The sequence below is a fragment of the Equus quagga genome, chromosome 5 (assembly GCF_021613505.1).
Source record: "Equus quagga isolate Etosha38 chromosome 5, UCLA_HA_Equagga_1.0, whole genome shotgun sequence".
In the NCBI taxonomy this organism is placed as follows: Eukaryota; Metazoa; Chordata; class Mammalia; order Perissodactyla; family Equidae; genus Equus; species Equus quagga.
In genome coordinates this window covers 11,990,725-12,009,573 of record NC_060271.1, presented here as the reverse complement: position 1 = coordinate 12,009,573, position 18,849 = coordinate 11,990,725, and the positions used below count along the sequence as shown (strand labels likewise).

Sequence of the window (18,849 nt, the reverse complement as noted above, 5' to 3'; positions counted from 1 at the left end):
CTTGGAGGCGTCTTGCTTAGTACTTTTGTTGAAGGCTGTGCAAAAGGGAATGAATACGCTGCTCTGTTCCTGTTTACTGTGGAGAGAGGTGGGTGAAAACACAAGTCAGGTAAGATTTTCTAACAAGCCACCGACTTTGACCCTTTTCCTACAGGCACTTTCTGTCATGTCATGCTTTGCAACCCTGTGATGGAACAATCTAGTATTTCAAAGTTTCCTGATGGGGCAATGGGAAGAAAGAGAAGGTAACAATGTCAGAGTAAGACAGTAGGGAAAATGGCCCTAATAAATATACTTTCTATAAAATCAACACCTAAGTGGACATTAATAATAATTGCTACTATTATTCCCATTAAAGCTAACATTCATTGAGCACCTACTATGTGCCAGGCTCTGCACTAAGTGTTTAACATAAGTTATCTCAATCCTGATGACAACCCCACAAGGTAGGTAATATTTCTATCCCAATTTTACAGATGAAGAAACTGAGACCCAGAAGGTTAAATAACTTGCCCAAGTCACACAGCTAGCAAGTGACAGAGGCAGAACTCAAACCCAGGCAGTCCAACTCTAGAGTCTACACACCTAACTACCGTCTCCCTACAAGAAGGACGAGAGGCTGGACTCCAAAAGCTAGTCTCCCTGAATCCAGGTTCACTTTCTCAGCTGCTTCCCTCTACTGCCCCCAGCCAGGAGGAGCAGAGCAACACATGACACTAGCAAGAAAAGAGATCTCAAAGCGAGCTCAAATAGCCCCTATACTATAGAGAAAGAAGCTGAGACTGAGGACTCACAGATGATAAGGAGCAGAACCAGGACTTGAATGCCAGCCTCTTGACTTCAAGCGTCGTCCTCTTTCCTCCACTATAGATTCTTGTTGAATTTGAGGGTGAGAAAACAAAGCAACAGAATGTGCCAATGGGTTCCCTCCCCAGACACTTTTGTACTGAACTGCTCATCTCACCTTAGAACCTATGCCTGAAAACAAGAGTGCCAGCAGCCTCTGTAATCTGATCCTAAGGTTCTTCTAGCTAAGGATGGCAATACACTGATTTATGGTAATAGAAGAACTGTCAAAAACTCACATATTAAACGACTCAAGCAGACCTAGACCAGGCAGCTTCCACACTAGGTCAGTGGTTCTCAGTTGAAGCCTGAATTGGACTATTCCAACAGCCCCCTCATCGATGCCCCCATTCTGGGATGTTCTTTGCTCCAGACTAGCCTCCATTCTGCAGCCAGAGTCCACAGAGCCCTAGTCATGGCATTCAGAGCCTTGCAGCATAATGGAAAGAACATGGGTCTTTGAATCCAACACTTGGTTTGGACCGAGCTCTGCCACTTACCTGACCTTGGGCAAGTCACTTTAATCTTTCTGACATCTCATTTCTTCATCTTTAAATTGGGGATAGATATCCCCATATTAAAGGATTGTGAGGATTAAATAAATTATAGTGTGTAAAGCATCTAACATATTGTAAGCCACAGAGCAGAGCAGACACTCGATAAATGTTAATATTCTTCTCCCCACACCCACGTTTTGGCCACAATCCATCATTTCAGCTTATTTCCTCTCCTCGCCAACTCCATTCCTCTCCCCAATACACACGTGCATGCACACACACACCCGCTATTCATTTCCACCTCTAGACCACTGCTCAAGCTGCTCCTTCTCACAGGAATGAACTTCCTCCACGGCATAAATTTCCCACCTTCAGGAACCCTTCTCTGGACCCCCTGTGGTCATACTAGGATTGATTTCTCCTTTTCCCAAGCTCCCACTTTGTTTACATTCCTCACTACATTTACCATAGTCAGTCTGATTTCAGTTATTTATGTACTTATCTGTCTTCCGAACTACACTGAAGGGAGAAGGCTCTGAGAAGACAATTACTTACAGGAGGGCAGGAAATGTGTTTTCCTCTCTGTGTACTTCTCAATACCAAGGTTTTGTACACAGCAAGAGCTCAATAGGTGTTTATTGAACTGGATCTTGCCACCCTTGACTGGTAATCTTTACAGAAAGATCGTGGACTGAATTTATTCTAAAACTCTCGGGGCCGGCCTGGTGGCGCAGCAGTTAACTGCGCACATTCCACTTTGGTGGCCCAGGGTTCACTGGTTCGGATCCCAGGTGCGGACATGGCACCTCTTGGCAAGCCATGCTGTGGTAGGCATCCCACATATAAAGTAGAGGAACATGGGCACGGATGTTAGCTCAGGGCCAGTCTTCCTCACCTCAGTAAAAAAAAAAAAAGAGGCGGATTGGCAGCAGATGTTAGCTCAGGGCTAATTATCCTCAAAAAAAAAAAAAAAAGCCAAATAGTAAGCGGTCAATAAATGTTAGATATTATATTAACAATGAAGTACACTGGAGAAAAATAAAGAGTCAGGACTTTGCACTTCTAGTACTATCTCCACCACTGACTGACTGCTTGTGTAATCTTGATCAAGTCCTTTCCCTTCTCTGGGCCTTTCCCCATGTGTAAAATTAAAGAGAGAGAACCAGATGGTTCCCAAACTCCTTCTACCTTTAACAATGTGTATTTTTCTCTGATCAACAAAGAGCCTTCTGTTCCATATACTGAAGCTGTTGGCAAGGAAAAATGTGCACTTGTAGCTGCTGGTTCTCCAGACGGAAGGGGCCAAGGCCAAGGCCAAGGGCAGGACAACTGATCAGTAAACCACCTGTGTGCTTTCCCCTGCGTGAACTACATCACACTGAGCGCAGGTCCCTGAACAGAGCACCACTTTCCTTCCAACAAAACTCACAGCAAAGGCAAGACAAGAGCCTGAAAACGATAGCAGCAGTGAAGAATCCTGCCTTGCGCAGAATTCCTGTACTTTTGTGCCTTGCATGCCTGTAATTAGGCATCATTAATCTAAACTAGGGCTCTCCTTAGACACAAGGAGAAGGAAAAACACAAAGGCCCACTCTGAACCTGAAAGCTCATAAAACAAAGACCAAAGCGAATAAACAAAAAATGTCACTGACTCATTCAACCACAAACACTGCAGTGGCCTACTATGTGCCAGGCAGAGGAAGGATGAAACAGATCTGGTCCCTTGCCACCAATGTACTCAGAGTACATATGGGGTGACATACCCCAAGGCAGATTGTGATCAGTGCTATATTTGAAGTGTAGCCTCTGCTACAGAAGATGGGGGCGGTGGGCAACTAACCCAGTAGGGTGATCAGAGAAGCTTCACTGATGAGGTCACGTGAGACATGGGACTTGAAAGATGAGAAGGAGGATGGAACTCCAGGAAGAGGGAACACAAGCAAAGGAACATGCAAGGAGTGTTTGAGGAATGAAAACTAGATTATTTTGACTGGGGCACAGGGTGCAGATGTGTGAGAACAAAGGGAAACAGAGCAGAAGACAGGTTTGGGAACAGATTATGGAGGGACTTGTCTATGAGACTGAGGAGTCCTAACTCTATATAGTGGACGACAAAGCCCACCAAGGTTTCTGAGCAGAGATATAACATGACAAGAATGTTGTCTCAGGAAGGTCACATAGGTACCTACAAAGAAGATGCAAAAGGAACCAAGTTACTAGATTAGAGACACATGTGCCCCCTAAGCATGTGCTGGAATCCAGCTGCTCCTATTCACAAGCTTCTCTCTCCCATGGCTCAGCTTCATGCAACCGGGGTTTAAGAGGCGCTCACTTGCCAGGCCCTCTAACCATCAAAATCTGCTGGAGGACTAGAGTAACAGGCCTCCCAGACAAAGTCAAGAACCCAATTAGCCCTGTGGATCACAGAAAGAGAAGAGCCGAGGTGGGAGAAGTTGGGGGTGGGGGGCATCAAAGTCTCCAGCTGGCCCAACTCATATAAAAACCCAACCCTGGGTCTCCTCTTTACATCTCTTCCAGCCTAGCCTCTTTAGAGGGGCTGAAGCAACGGGTGATGGGGCTGAAAGCATCTGGCTGTTGGCTGAAGATCCAGTGAGAGGATACACATCAACTGCCTGGCACATGGACAATGGTCAATAAGCATTTGTTCCCTTCCCATCCTGCAAGGTCAGTTCCGCCTACAAATCCCACTGAAGTGTCAGGCCCTGGGTCACCTCAACTCCCCTCCCCCAGGGCCTCTCTAGGGTACCCCAGTCCAAAATGATCTAGTTCCTAGGAATCACAGCTACCAAGCATTCAGCACCCATTTTGTGACAGGTGCCATACCAGGTGACACATGTAGATCCTATTCAACCTTCACAAGGACCCTACTATGCCATCTTATAGGAGAAACTAAAGCTCTGAGAGGGGAAATGACTTGGCCGGAGGACACACAATTAGGAAGTGGCAGAAGGGAGGCTCGAACCCAGGCCTGCCTGCCCCGAAGCCAAGCACTTCCAGCACCTCATTCCTGTCACCCGCCGAGCCTCGGATCTGCTACTGGCCATCTGACAGGTGGCCTGGAAACTCCCCCCGCCAGAGACTGCGCCTGACACAGACTTCTCCTCACTGGATAGCCACACGCGCATGTCAGGAGCTTTTAAATGAAATCAGTAAACTTTAAAACAACGTAGTACACAGATACTATAAATTCCTCACGTGAAAAACTATTCACGATGTTGGACTGCCTGAGCCGTGAGCCCAGCCACACAGACTGCTAGGGACTGAGCCCCAAACTGGCCACAGGCTGAGCTCCGACCTCTGACACCTGTCCCGACAGACGCCCGACCCCAGGCACGGGCTGAGCCTCGACGGGGCACACATGCTGCGCCCTGAGCTCGTCACAGACAGAGCCCAGAGGAGAGCCCTAAAGGAGTATCCCCTTGGGGTGTCCCCCCAGGGCAGAATCAAGTCGTGACCTCGGGCTGTTCTGAAGGCCGTGACCGCCCCGTCCCGGGCACACCGACTCATTGAGACCCCCGCCCCATTTTGCTCGGAGGGATACCTCGCCGTCCCGCCTTGACCGCAGCTGACTCTTCGCGGGACCGGCCGCGCGCACCCCCACCTGCAGATCGCTCCGCCGAGAACGCGGAAGAGGCGGTACTAGACCCGGGGGGCGGGCCCGACTGAAGAGGGGCGTGAGGGGGCGGAGTTGCGCCTGCGCCCTGACGGCTACTCCCAGGGAGAGGGTGGGGCGAGCTCAGTAAACTACGCAGGCGTGATAGGGAGGGGCGGGGAGATCGCTGGGTAGCGGGTGGGGCTTAGCTCCTTTCGATGCTGTCTTTCCAGAGAGGTCTGCAAGCGCTGGGAGGGAGGAGGCCCAGCAGCGGCAGGTGTAATTAACATTTACTGAGAGCTTCTGCATGCCAGAAAGGAATTTTTAAATGCCTTTTACATATGTGGAAATGCTGCCAGAGATTTCTAAAACAAGAGCTAATTCTGTAAAATTTCTTAAAAGGTTTGGGTGCCTATGATTTCACCATGAGAGTTTCTCCTTGAGTAAAACATTACCCCCAGTAGTTCAAAATAAAAAACTTAAAAGTTCATTTCTTGGAGAAAACTAACTGCAAATAATTAGTATTTCAGCCCTGCCCCATCCCTCCTCTAGGCTGCAAGTGTGATGAGGGAATGAGAGCGCTGACTTGAGTTTAATTCAGGTCCTCACTCAGAATGTGTTTCCTACGCTGTGAAATGGAAGTAAATATCCCTTCCCCGCCTGTCTCAGGGTTTTTGTGAGGGTTTGGTGGACAATGCTAGTTAAAGGGCCTCCTGGACTTCCTTCCCATCATCACCTGAGAAGTGTTTGTCGACCTGCCCCTTCTGGGTTCAGTCTTCTTATCTGTTTGATGGAGGGAAGTCTGGAACATTAGGGAACATTCAGGGCTTTGCTAGATTTCTCAGTCTGGGTGAAACCTGGAGAGGGAGGCCTTCTTCTAAGTTTCCAGAATCCCTCAGTCCAACCTGAAGGCCCCTGTATAGCCTGACCTCTCCCACCATCACCTTCCAGGCTCACCCAAGCTTCATGTCCTCAGAGGCCATGCTGGTCTGTTCCCCTTTCTGTTCCCTAAATGTCTCAGTAGCCAGCTGGCCCTGAGTCACTCAGGCCTATGTTCCAATCCAGGTTCTCAAAATTCTTATGTCTCCCACATGGCAACCAAGTTCAGTTAACACCAGAGATGAGGGCTCTGGGGGCCTCAGAGGAGGAAGGGCTCAGGCAGGCCTCCCCCAAGCCAGGTAGGGCTCCACACAGCTCCTGGGAGCAGGGTTGGGAGTGGGAGCAGGAAACTTTAAAGAAACTGCAGTGTTCATGAGGGCCAAGTGGGGAGGGCAACCTTGACTCAACAGGTGGACGCTCTGCCCCAAGGTGGGAGAGTGGTTCGCTTCCTTGTTCCCTGCTCCAAATTTTTTTTTTTTTTGAGGAAGATTAGCCCTGAGCTAACATCTGCTGCCAATCCTCCTCTTTTTGCTGAGGAAGACTGGCCCTGAGCTAACATCCATACCTGTTTTCTTCTACTTTATATGTGGGACTCCTGCCACAGCATGGCTTGACAAGCGGTGTGTAGGTCCACACCTGGGATCCAAAACTGAGAACCTGGGCCTGAAGCAGAATGTGCGAACTTAACCACTGCACCACCAGGCTGGTTCCCCCTCTCCAAATATTTTTATGGATCCTGATCCAACAAGAAAACAAAGCCTTCCGCAGCCTGGCTGCCCATTCTGTCCTTCTACCCCCAATACATTGCTTCTCCCAGGACCTTCTGCTCTCCTGCCAAGTTCTGACCTACAAAGGACTCTTTTCTCTGTCGCTGAGATCCCAGCTCTCCCTCTGTCTCCTCCTTTCTCTCTACCTCTGTCTAGTCTTCTCTAAGCATCCCTCTTGGAATTTCTCCAAGCCATTTTGTGACGACTTCCTGATGTATTCAGACATTCCTCTGTAAGGCACAGGCCTTGGCCACACAGTTCGGAGAGAAACTTATCCTCACTGCCATAGTGTATTTCACAACTACGGCCCAGAGCCTGAACTTTCTAAGAGGCTGAGCTGTCCAGTAATTGAAGAGGTAGTGAGTGACCTGTCATAGGAGGTATGCAAGCAGAGCCACCTTTTGGAATGCTGGACTGGGGCCTCCTCTGGTGAGCGAGAAGAAGAGGCAGCAGAGTGGAGGGCCTTGTAGATCCTAGAGCAGTGACAGGAGGGATACTGGGAGCCAGAAAGGGAGTCAGAGACAAACTTGATTCAATAAGCTATTATATGTCAAGCATTTAGCACTATTATATGTGTGTACCTGACACACAGTGAGTATTAGCAATTATTGTTACCATTGTGAATGATCCACAGACCGTGAGTAATGAAGAAGTTCAGAGATCAATCAGTTCCTCACTCCCACACCTGGTCATGAACTAGATGGGGAAATTGAGGTCTAGAGGGGAAAGGGGCCTGCCCTAGCACCTGGGGAGCTGGGCTGGGACTGAAACTCAGGCCTCTGCCTCCCAGGAGGGCACAAAGCCAGGCTGTCTCCTTCTTAGGTAGAGGAGAGAGCTCTAGGTGGGCCTTTGCTGACTCTTAAGAACCAAGCTGTTTTTCAGCTCTTGTCTGGGCACTTGACGCCAAGGGGCAGTGGAATGACAGCGAGACCTGAGCTAGGACACTCAGGTATCTTCTGGGAATAAGCTCAGGAGTCAGCTGCATGTCCTGCCACCCCCACTTTGAGCTCTAGCCAACACCCAACAAACAGCCTTCTCTTGAGAAGGGCTTCCTCTGCTGTGATCAGGATTAAGACTGTTTCTGCTCTGTCCCTTAACCCATTAGCTCCACTAAACCACCCAGATTACGGGGGTGGGGTAGGAATAGCCAGTGCCAGGTGACCTGAGCTGAAACAAGGAGACTCTCCCAAGAGACTGAGTTCCCTGAAGGCAAGGGCCAGCACCCCCTACTCTGGGAGTCCTAGCCCAGCCCAGGAATTCTGGGTCCAGAATTCCCAGAGCCCTGGGAAAACCTGGGTGTCTCTACCCTGGAGAGCTGGGCCAGACATGACCACACAGATCAACCCTCCACATGGCCCAGGATCTCAGGACAAAAAGGCCTCCCTGCCCCATTTGGCCCAGTTTCTTCCACAGCCTGCCCAGGAACCATGTGGCACTCAGACCACAGCTTCCCACCAGTGCCACTTTAGTTTGCCTCCTTTATTTTACCAAAAATAACAACAATAAAGTCTTCCCTCTGTTTCGCAAAAATAGATTTACCCCCTCCCCCCACCCCTCTCTGCAATCAGCCATTGGCCACAGCCTAGAATCCATCTCCCAATCCAGTCCTCCCTGGGGGAATGTCTGACCCACCCCCTCATTCCAGAGTCTCTGGCAAAGCTGCTGGGTCAGTGTGTTTCCCTTGGGAACTTCTCCGGAGGCAGCAGTCCCAGGTGCAGCTGGCTGGCCCCGGGAGCCCCATCTGCTTCCCTAGAGATCAGGCAGCTGCTGGGCCATGGAGAGGGGCATGACTTTGGAGGCTTGGCTCAGCAGACAACCTCAGCAGACCTGAGGGGTGGTAGGGCGCTCTGGCATCAGGCTAGACATCCTTGCTCAAAGCAGGAACAGCTGTGTTCTGGAAAGGGCCTGTCAAACCCTCTTTCCATGTGCATCTCATCTCCCTTTGCAGCCATCCACAGGCCTTGGGTGGGAGTCAGGACCCTTGGTTTAACTCCAGCTCCACAAAAGCCTTGCTGTGAGGCCTTGGACAGTTTCTCCCTCCTCTCCTCCTGGCCTCAGTTTCCTCCTTTGTACGTGGATGATTCTGTGAGACTGAATGATGCTCGGGTCCTTTCTGGCTCTCCATCCTGGCCTCCCAGCGTGGAGGCTCTGGCTGTCCCTGCCTCAGTTTCCCCACCCCTGGGTCTGGGCTCAGGGCTGGGCATGGGGTGCTGAGTGATGGAGTGCTGAATGAACATCCCAGTTTCTCTGTGGGCAGCTACGCTCTGAGATCCAACCAGCTGGAATGTCTCAAGAATGGTTGGGAAGGAGGCAGGTACTTGCAGGATGGAGGTTCTCCAAGCCTGGCAGAGTCTACTCACTAGCTACATGGTCCTCAATGTCCCAGGATGGGAGACAAGTCTCCAGAGTCTCCCAATTCAAGTTCCACTAGCTCCTCGGGTTGGAGCTATCTTGTACTGGGCTTCAGATCCTGGGAGCCAAGTCCATAGATTCTAGGAGCTAGACTGGAGCATGTGATTCCCAATTTAAGGACCAGGAGACCTTCGTAAACATGAGGGATCACCCCCCTCCTCCAGGAAGCTGCCTCCAATCAGGCCTTCCTAGAGGCAGACGGATGAGTGAAATGACAGCTGATGGGCATTTCTGGCTGAGCGAATCAGAACCTGTGTGCAAATCAGAACCTGTATCTGTGGTGGGCCAGGGGTTTAGGTACCCAAGGCAAGGCTCCCCTTCCTGCTTGCCCCCAGCTCCTCAGAACTTATGTTTGTGGAAGACGGTAGCCTGGAAGCTTCAAACATAGAGCTACGCCTACAGCGACATTTTGTGCACTTACACACGTGGTCAGACACACTGAGTGGGAACACCGACCTGTCATCATCCTACAGTGGTCATGGTCTGATGGTCCTAAACCCTACTCACTCTCTTCCTTCTTTCCTTCCATCCATTTACATAACATTTATGGAGGGCCTACTATGTGCCAGGGAGGTCTAAGGCAGCTAGCTCTCACAAACACACCCCGTAGTCAAAATCACTTTCATACACACACAAACACACACAGACACACAGTCATCTGTGCTTACACACAGGCTGATCACTCTCTTGTACCTTTCTTGCCATCAACTCAGCCACATCCACATTTCCCAGATATGCTTGGGAACTACCATGGAAGGGTCAAGTGTCAGAGCAGAGACCCTCTAGCCCACCCTGCCCCTAGACTTCATGCCAGAGGGTTAGCTCCTCCTTCCCTTCTGCTTGCCCACTTTTAAGCTATCCCCTTCCCCATTCACAAGCAGTCAGGGGGACATGTGGGCGGACTTCTGAGGACCAGAAGTCCAGGGGCTTTGGGTGTGTGGAGGGGTCCCAGGGCCTGCAGGTTTCTCTGTCACCAGACTCCTGAGGGTCCCCTCCCCTAGCCACTCTGTGTTCAGATGATCCATCTGACGAGCAACAACATCCAGGCCTGGGCTCAGTGACAGATCCGCTCTGTCATCTCCCTCTGCAGAGACACAAGGTGGGAAGCAGTCAGTCAGAGCTCACCCTGCCAGGTAGCCCCTTCCCAAACCCCAGGGCCTGGTTGCTCTTCTGCCTGAGCCTGGCCCCCTCCCCAACTCCAGGCTGCAGATCTGGGTTTGTAAGCTGACACTTGAATGAATTCTCTATTAAAGTACAGAATCCATGGTTAAAAGAGTTGCCTTCCCCTAATTTATCCACTTGAGTACTGGATTTTCTTAAAGCAGGTAGCCTCTGGATCTGAAAACTCACAGAGGCTAGCCCTGGGCGGGGAGGAGAGAGGGGGCTTGGCCTCACCAGTGGCTCCAGCTCCCGCTGGTCCACCAGGCTGAACTCGCGGATGAAGTAGTAGAAGTGCTTGTAGCAGGTGTTGACGTGCGCCTCGGCCCCCATGCTGAGGATGCTGTCGAAGTGGTGGATGTAGACGTGGACAAAGACGCGGAAGAGGCGGGTGAGGATCTTGGTGCAGACCTGCTGGAAGTTCCTGGGGAAGGGAACTCCTGGGGCAGAGATGGGCAGAAGTTGGGGATCAGCATCTGGTGATGAAACTCAGCCCAGCCCTGCCCTCCCCCACATAGGCAGCCTTAGCCCAGGATGGCCTCTTCCCTAGCACACTTCCCTGCGGAGACAGGGAGAGAGAAAGAGAAGGTGGTGGCTTTCTCCCATCCTTCCCTTTTTAAGGAAGCACACATCTGATTGTGCCTCTCTCTTGCTGAAATACAAATCATCTTCCACATTTTCCCGTTTCCCTGAGCAGGACTCTGCAACCTTGTTGGGGTCACTGACCAACCATTCTTAGACTATTATGAAAATTATGCCCAAATTCTCCCCAGAGATATGTGCATCTGCAGATGCTCTCAAATGATGTCCTTGGGTACAATTCCAAGGGGAGTTCATCAACATCTGGGGTCCTTTTTTTTTTCTTTTTTTGTTGGTGAGGAAGATCTGCTCTGAGCTAACATCCATTGCCAATCCTCCTCTATTTTTTTTTTCCCTTGAGGAATATTAGCCCTGAGCTAACATCTCTGCCAGTCTTCCTCTACTTTGCATCTGGGATGCCTCCACAACACGGCTGATGAGTGGAGTAAGTCTGTGCCTGGGAACCGAACCAGTGAACCCAGGCTGCCAAAGCAGAGTGTGCAGAACCTTAACTACTTGGCCATGTGGCTGGCCCCTGGGGTCCATTTTTAAAAACACGGGCCTTCAGGATTAAGTCCTAACTTTGCAGCACAGCACCTGCACAAGGCCTTTCATGATCTGATCCTGACCTCCCTCTCTGGCCCTACCTGGCTCTTTCCTCTTCACAACATTCATACAGCAGGCCCCAGATCCCCAATCCCGAGAATTACTGAATCTTCAAGAACTAGTTCAGACATCTCTCATTCCTTCAAATATTCAATCACACTCACAAAGAACCTTCCATCTAGGAGCTGGGCCCTGTGCTGGGCCCGCTGCACCTCTTGTCTGGGATGGTAGCCATTCTATATATGATAAGATGGAGGTGCATGAAGGTGGGGCCACTTGCCCGAGGCCACCTAACTACTCACTAGTACAGACCGGAGGCACGACTCAAAGCCTCCTGCACTGCACTGCAACGCCCTTCAGAGATAAATGCCACGGACCCAGCCTGAGAGAAGCCCCAGGACCTATGAAAAAGGCACAATTTCTACACAGCCCCGACACTCAGGGTGGAGCTCTTAGTGGCTACACCCTCTTCTCTGCTGTAGCAGAGCCATCCCAAGGTTAAGGCACAGGCACCTGGAGTCTCACCGGCCCGGGAGTCAAGGCAAGAAGGGAATAAGAGCCCAGCCATAGCGCCACCCTGGCCCACCCGGCTCCACGGCGCCCTTCTTGCTCACTGCGCTTAGGTGGGGTTGTGCCCTGCCTCCTGTGAACGCTTCCAGGCCCTGCCCAGGTCCTTCAGACTTGCCCTGCCCATCTGGACTTGGGGCCCGGGCCTCAAGAGACCTGAACTGCAATTCTGAATCCCTTCTGATTCACTGCGCTGTCCCTCTCTTGGCCTCAGTTTCCTCCCACGTGAAATGAAAATACCCATTGTTGGGCATGATAGTGCAAGAAATGGCAGGACACCAGCTGGGGAGGGGCCGTGGGTACTCAATTGTGACTCAGTGCCCAGCTTCTCTCAGCATTCAGACTTCTCCCCTCTGGGCTTGACCACCCTGCCCCACCCATCTCTGATTCCAGTAGCCTCAACAAGGATGAACATGAGGCCAGGTGGGGGTGCGGCTGCTGTGATGAACATGGTGTCATGACTGCTCAGCTCCTGGCCAACACCCCCTCTTGTTGCCCTTGGGTGGTGAAGCAGGGCCAGGATGACATCACTCATCTCTCCTCCCTACCAGTACCTGCCCAGGCTGCCCAGCTGAGATAAGAGAAGGCCCCATGGCTTGGGCCTAACAAGGGAAAATTCTGCCCTCAGAGCCCTCTGAGGTGGAGATCCCACCCAGCCCATGCAATCCCCACCCCTTCCCTTTCCTGGGCCAGGAATCAGAGGGAACTCCCAGGAGGCTGCAAGTCAGATCAGCCCAAGCAGGGCAACCTGCTAGGAGCACTTTAAGGCACCTGTTCTGGAAGTTTCTGAGAACCATAGTGGCCTTGCCAGGTGGTCCCTTCAAGTTTCAGACAAGAAGAGCCCCAAACTTGGAGTCAGGCAGTCCTAGCTGGAGATGCCTGATGTTGAGCAGACACTTCACCTCTCTGCGCCTCAGTTTTCTCCTCTACAAAACAGGGATAAAAATCACAACCCCTGCTAGAGAACTGCTCTATTAAACTCCCTGGCCAGGCCTCCCCTGCCTGCAGGTGGCACTCACCAATGCGCGTGGGAAAGACATCCTCGTCGTTAATGAGGCCCTCGATCCAGTCCATGAGCAAGGCCATGTAGCGCGGCGCCGAGAGCTTGGCCGGCCGCCGATACTGGCGCTCGTCCTGCCAGCGGTACTCGTAGCGGGGCCCGCCGGCCATGACTGGGCAGCTGGTCTCGCTGCAGCGCTCCGCCATGGTGCCATAGATGAGGTTGATGCGGTTGAAGAAGTCCACCACGTGCACGGCGATCCAGTCGTCAATGTTCTCCCCCGGGGGCAGCCTCACTACACTGCGCAGGTCCAGGCCCGACTTGAGCGATGCCTGAGCTTTCTTATACAGCTCAAAGCGCTGTGTGCCGGGCTCAAAGCGCTTCCGCGGCCGGAATGTCTTGTCCTTGGCGAACACCTGCTTCAGGCACAGCGCCATGGCCAGGCTGGGTCGAGGGCCAAGTGTCCAGGGGCAGGACCTGTGGATGCCCTGCTGGAGCCAAGGGTAGGGGGAGCATAGTGGTCAGGTCCTTACCAAAAGGCCTTTGACTTCCCAACACATCATTTCCCTCTCACTTCTGAGCTTTTGGCCAACCTCTGCAGCCTCTGTCCGGGACCTAAATGCTCCTCATCCCCTCGGTCCAGCGCCCCAGCCCTATTTCCAGGCTACCCCAGCTCCCCTTGCCAAGCGCCCACAGCCCTCCCATCTTGTTTTGTTTCCTCTCCACTTTCATCGCATCTTACAGAGGGCTGGGCCTGGGCTCCCAGCAGGTGCTCCTCAGACTTGCTGTTGACCAGTAGAGAGGCAGCACAGGCTTCCTGCAGGCCCACCAGGAGGCAACTGCCTGGACATGATGACCTGTGGGGGCCCCACAGGCCAGCTGGTGTAGCGTGGGAGAGCCTGGCTGCATTGTGCTAGGGGCAGGGGATAGGGGGAGGGCCCCGCCTTCGGCTTCCTCTGGGATATCCCGTAGTCCATCCGGCCACTGGCCACTGGGGATTCCCAGGGAGCAGGAGGGACTTTTCTACCAAAAATGTCCTTTCTTTTTATTACCCTGAAAGAGGAAGGACCCCTCATATGGCCAGCTGGGTGGCCTCTGAGTGTGGCCCCAGGCACTGGAGAAGGGGGGAAGGGTGGCGGGTCTAGAAGGATGCCACTTCCTCCAACAGTGGCTGGAGATCCTTCACCCCAAGATAGCCTCCTCCAGCCAGAAACCCAAACCCAAACCCGAACGAGCCACTGGCCCCTGCCCCTGCCCCTGCCATTCAGGAGACATTCTAGAGTACCTACTATGTGCCTGGCACTGGGAGATAGGACAATGCAGTCAGATCCACCCAGCTGGGTGCATCTAGAATTCAGACAAATTTGCTTTGCCTCTTAGAATTGAAGGATCTCAGACTCAGAACAGACTTTGGGGACAGCAATGAGGGCCCCAGGCTTGGAGGCAGGAGTCCTGGGTCCTAGTCCCAGCTCTCCCATGGCTGGGTGACCCCTGTAGTAGGCATGGATTTGATCCAGGTAACTTCCTGGGTCACTCTGATACAGGCCAGGTTTCTGGGACTCCTGCGGCAGTCAGCTCACATCTCATCTCCCCGGGGAGTGTGTGAGCGCTTGGGAAATGCAGACCTAGGTGCCTGCTCAGACTGGAATTTAGCCACAAACTGAGCACTGACCCTGGCTCCAGACTGTGCACTGAGCTCTGGCTCTAGGCTGAACTCTGACCTGGCCCTGACCCCGGTCACTGTGAGTCCTGGACTCCAGCCCTAGGCTGAGGCTTGAATACAGCCACGAAGCCTGGCCTTGACCTCAGAGCTGACACTGGAGCCTCTTCCTTTCTCACATTGCTAGTAATGCTGGGACAGGACTGGGGACGGGAGGATGGGACAGGGTGACAACGGGGTGTAACCAAAGGCACAGCACACATGGGTGGCTGGGAGGTGTCACATCAGGCAACAAGTCAAGGTAGTGGAAGAGAAGTTTCGAAGGAGGTTCTTCCCCGTACCCACAACAGGCAGGCCAGGAGGGGACAGTGAAGTAAAATGAGAGGAGTTTGGCGGGTAGGGGCAGGTCTCCCGGCAGAATCTTGTCTTCTTGAAAAAAACCCCAAAGATGTGGCAGGTCATCTTATCCATCCCCTGCCCCTCGACTTCTCACCCAAAGAAGTCCCCAGAGTGGGACCCGAGCTTCCTGACCCAAGAGAAGATGTGTCTTCAGGCTTCACTCGCCACCTGCGTTCTAAACTCTGCTTGGGCAGGTGCTTCCAAAATCATTCACACTGCCATTAGGTGGGGCTCCTGGCTCTCCACCTCCGCACAGTCCCCTTTACGGACAGTTACCAACAAGCCCCCCCCCCCCCGGCATTCAACACTGCACCCCACCTTTCTGCCCCACTGCCCTACACCCACCACCCTGGGCTTCCTCCTGATGCCTGAACACACCCTCATCCTCCTACCTCTGTGTGTTTTCATACACTGGTCCCTTTGCCTGACTACACATGGTCAGGTTGAATGTTACTTACTCCCACAGCCCCCTCTTCTGAACCCAGAGCACTTTCTCCTTGGATGGAGGCTGCTCTTCGGTCACTGCTGTCCTCACCCACCTCACCCCACAGCCTAGGTCAGGGCCTGGCACATAGTTGATGCTCAGGCTTTAAAAGCTTAGAATCAAGAATCTCAGGGTTGAAATAGTTCTGAGACCAACTGGTCCAACCCACTTCTTGTACAGATGGAGAAACTGAGGCCCAGAAAGGGGACTTGAGGAGCCTGTGTTCACACAGCAAGTTACAGGCAGGGGATCTCCAAAGGCAGAACTGGGAAGTGGGATAACCATGACCATGAGCAAAGGGCCATTTTCCTGCACTGGCTGGTCGCTGGTCTGGTAGAGATGAGGGGACAGGAGGGGAGTGGAGGCAGAGGGGAAGCATCTTCTCACCAACTAGACCAACCTGATTCCTGCTCTCCCAGCATGCTGAGCCTCCCCCACACCCTCACAGCAAGTTGGATGTCCTGACCAGTGACCCAGAGTCCCACCTTCCTGCGGCAGAATTTCAAGGCCTCGGTCTTTCCCCAGGAAAATGTAAGCTTGGGGGCGGGAGGATCCATAGGTGCCCTTCTATCCATGGTCCTTGTCTCTTCACTTCCCACTCCAAAGCCCCTACTGAGTTTCTATCCCTCACAGAGCCTCTGTCCCCTCCCTGAACCATGGCCATTCCCCCTCCTAGTCTCCGTTTTCTAACTCTGGATGTCCTTTTACTCCTAAAGTAGCCAGTGATGGCTCATATCCTGGGTGGACTTCTGGCTTCCCAAATGAAGACCAGAGTGGCCCTGCCTCTTTCTGCCACTTAGCCCCCCGCCAGGGCCACACCTGCCACTCTCCAGGCCTGGCCCAGGATCTTGGCCAGGGGATGGCCCCAGTTTGAACTCAGAATCCAGCCTAGGGCGGTGCCATGTCGGGGCGCCCTGCAGGGGAGAGATCCAAGAGGAAAGTATAGGCAGAAACTCCATGCTCTTCCTCGCAGCGCTCACCCACGCCCCCCCCTCGGCCTCCCGCTGGACCCCCTGACTCCCACCACTCTCCCTCGCCCAGCTGCCAGGAGAGAAGTTCGTAGGACCCAGAGGAGCAGGCCTGACATTTCCGCTCCTGAAGACACGCCCCCTTCAAACACCGCCACCCCCTCAACCCCGACTTTCGCAGCTTTTAGCTTCGGACCCCGGACCGAAGACTGTGGCCAGCCTGCCTTCGGGCGGAGGTCGCCTCCGGACAGTGCCACTCCAGGGACAGCCGCAGAAATGAAAGTGGAAGCAAGGCTGGGCCGCGTGCGCGGCGGGGGCGCTGGGGCGCGGGCACTCACTCACGGGGTCCTCGTCTGGCTGCCGGGTCACATCCCCAGCGCCCTGGGTCGCCTTGTTCTGCCGGTCCTCCCACCCTGCCGGTTCTCTCGCTTGTCCGCCTGTCCGCCGGCCTACCCCGCCGGGCCGCTGTCGCCCTCCCGCCCCCAAGGCGACGCCGGCTCCGCCCTGTCCCTCCCGGGCCCCGCCACGCCGCGGCCCAGGGGCGGGGAAGAGGCGGGGAAAGGGGACCCTCCTCCCCCCAAAGCACAGACACACTCTCTGTCGCCTTTCCGCAAAGTCGTGCTCCCGGCTTCCCTAGCTGGCACTCTCAGTTATCTCAGACTTACCCAGGAAGCAGCCTCAGCTTTCCCGACTGTAAAATGGGGCCAAGCTCAGCTTCCGTCTGGAGCAGAAACAAAAGAGCTGCTAGATAATGGTGGTTTCCTTGCCCTCCTAGAATCAAATGTGTCTCACTTGTCCCTCAGCTCAATAAGGGATCAGGTCTGCCCTATACAATTTCATGCCCTCAGCTCCTGGCAGAGTGCCTGGCAGTAGCAGGCACTTAATGCCCACTTGCTGAATGAATGAATCATGAGTGAGTCCCTCACCCCAGCACGTGGCAGTGAGGAGTGCTCACATCACAGACTTTCCCCTCCCTCAGCAGAAGTCACCCCCTTTCTCATTGCCAGACCTTTGTTGCATCTGCTCCCACTTTGGGCTGTCTTCTCCCCCTCCTTCCTACCAACCAAATCCAAACTATTCAAGACCTGATCCGTTCTCCCTCCTTGTCTGCCTGGGTTCCTCCCCTGAGGGCAGACAGATATCCCGCAGCAGCTCAGTGCGCACTGTGGGCCCCAGGCCCAGGGTCCAGTTGGCTGGCTCTGTCCTGGGATGGGAGGGAAGGTTGGAGGCCTTCTGGGGGTGGGAGGACCAAGGCAGACAGATGGCTGCAGAAGTCACTCTGGAGGGGTGTGGGAGGTGAGCAGGCAGAGGTAGCGGAGACTTGGAGGTGGGCATTTACAGTGGCATAGATGCCTCACTGAGCTCCCCTTGTTTCTGGATCTTCTGGTTGTTCAATGGCATGAGAACACACTGGATCCTTAAGAATCCCAGCTCAGAGAACTGAGGATTCATTCTTTTGTTGAGCATCTATTTTTGCCCCAGTCTAAAGCTCTCTTTTTTTGGCTGTCTGAGTCTTAACACTGCCCCAAGTCCCCTATAAACAAACATATGCGTGCTCTAGTGCATGCAGAAGGAATTCAAATCTAGTCCTTCATTTGTTTGATATCCTAATCAGTAGCCTTTATTGAGCATGACTCTGTGCACTGAGAGCAGGGGATCAGCTGATGAAGCTGTCCCAGCCCCTTACCTCAGCTGACAACAGGTCAGCAGTGGGGGACAACACACAGAGATAACACAAGGTCAGAGCTCAGTTTTCCAGAAGTGAGAACATGGCTAGAGACTGCTAACGAGCTCTTTGTAAGAGTGGGGTTATCTACAGGAAACACGTGGAACACCCAAATGGGGCACTTTGAGGAGAGTTTAAGGCAGGCACTATTTAGAGCTGCAGCGAGGGTGTATGGAAACTGCACAAAGGGCTAGCAAGAGCAGCCCTTCGCTGTCTATCCCAGGCTGAAGGGGTGCTGAGAGGGAGGGGTAAAGTGGGAGCGAAGAGGAGGGGGCTGCTGATGGGAGCTGTGGCCCGAGGTCGAGGGGCATACCCAGCCCACAGCGATCATGCTGCGAAGGACTGGGGGTGAAAAGGGGCCTCACTTCTCTCCCTCCCTCCCATCTCTGGCCAGGTTTCCCCACTGGCCCAATCCAACCCTTGAAGCCAAGGACGAGGGAGTCTGTTGACGCAGTGCCTAGAGGTCGGCCTCCTGGGCCTAGAGCTGGGGGGAGAAGGGTACATCTGGGGGCAACAGAAGATACTTGGCGCATGGGCTCAGGGACTTAACTTTGCAAAGGAAATAGAAACTGCTTGTGCTTTCCTTATCATTCAGTTCTAAATATTTCATAATTTCGTTGTCATTTCCTCTTTAACCCATGGATGATTTAGAATTGTGTTTTTTAGTTTCTTGGACTATGGGAGGCTT

At 53.1% G+C, this 18,849-nt stretch overlaps 2 protein-coding genes across 8 annotated transcripts in view; both read right to left on the bottom strand.

Moving 5' to 3' along the window:
• Positions 1-5,028, bottom strand: part of MKNK1 (MAPK interacting serine/threonine kinase 1) — a 40,882-nt gene extending 35,854 nt beyond the window's left edge. The window contains exon 1 of one of the 3 annotated variants that reach the window (XM_046662120.1): positions 4,906-5,028. The gene's annotated coding sequence lies outside the window, so the exon portion shown is untranslated. The remainder of the gene's footprint in view (positions 1-4,905) is intronic. The other 2 variants (XM_046662123.1, XM_046662121.1) reach the window with 2 other exon arrangements.
• Positions 5,029-7,011: 1,983 nt separating this feature from the next.
• MOB3C (MOB kinase activator 3C) lies at positions 7,012-16,917 on the bottom strand. Of its 5 annotated transcripts, none has more exons than XM_046660029.1 (4): positions 16,778-16,917; positions 12,944-13,415; positions 10,410-10,612; positions 7,012-10,098 (listed from the first exon to the last, which is right to left on the bottom strand). In XM_046660029.1, exons 2-4 carry the CDS (start codon positions 13,359-13,361, stop codon positions 10,069-10,071), a joined length of 651 nt encoding a protein of 216 aa, XP_046515985.1. In that variant the 5' UTR covers positions 13,362-13,415; positions 16,778-16,917; the 3' UTR covers positions 7,012-10,068. The 5 variants fall into 5 exon arrangements, with proteins under 5 accessions (XP_046515985.1, XP_046515983.1, XP_046515982.1 ...); XM_046660027.1 differs by having other exon boundaries at positions 16,774-16,895; XM_046660026.1 differs by having other exon boundaries at positions 12,944-13,412; positions 16,778-16,894.
• Between the last annotated feature and the right edge of the window lie 1,932 nt (positions 16,918-18,849).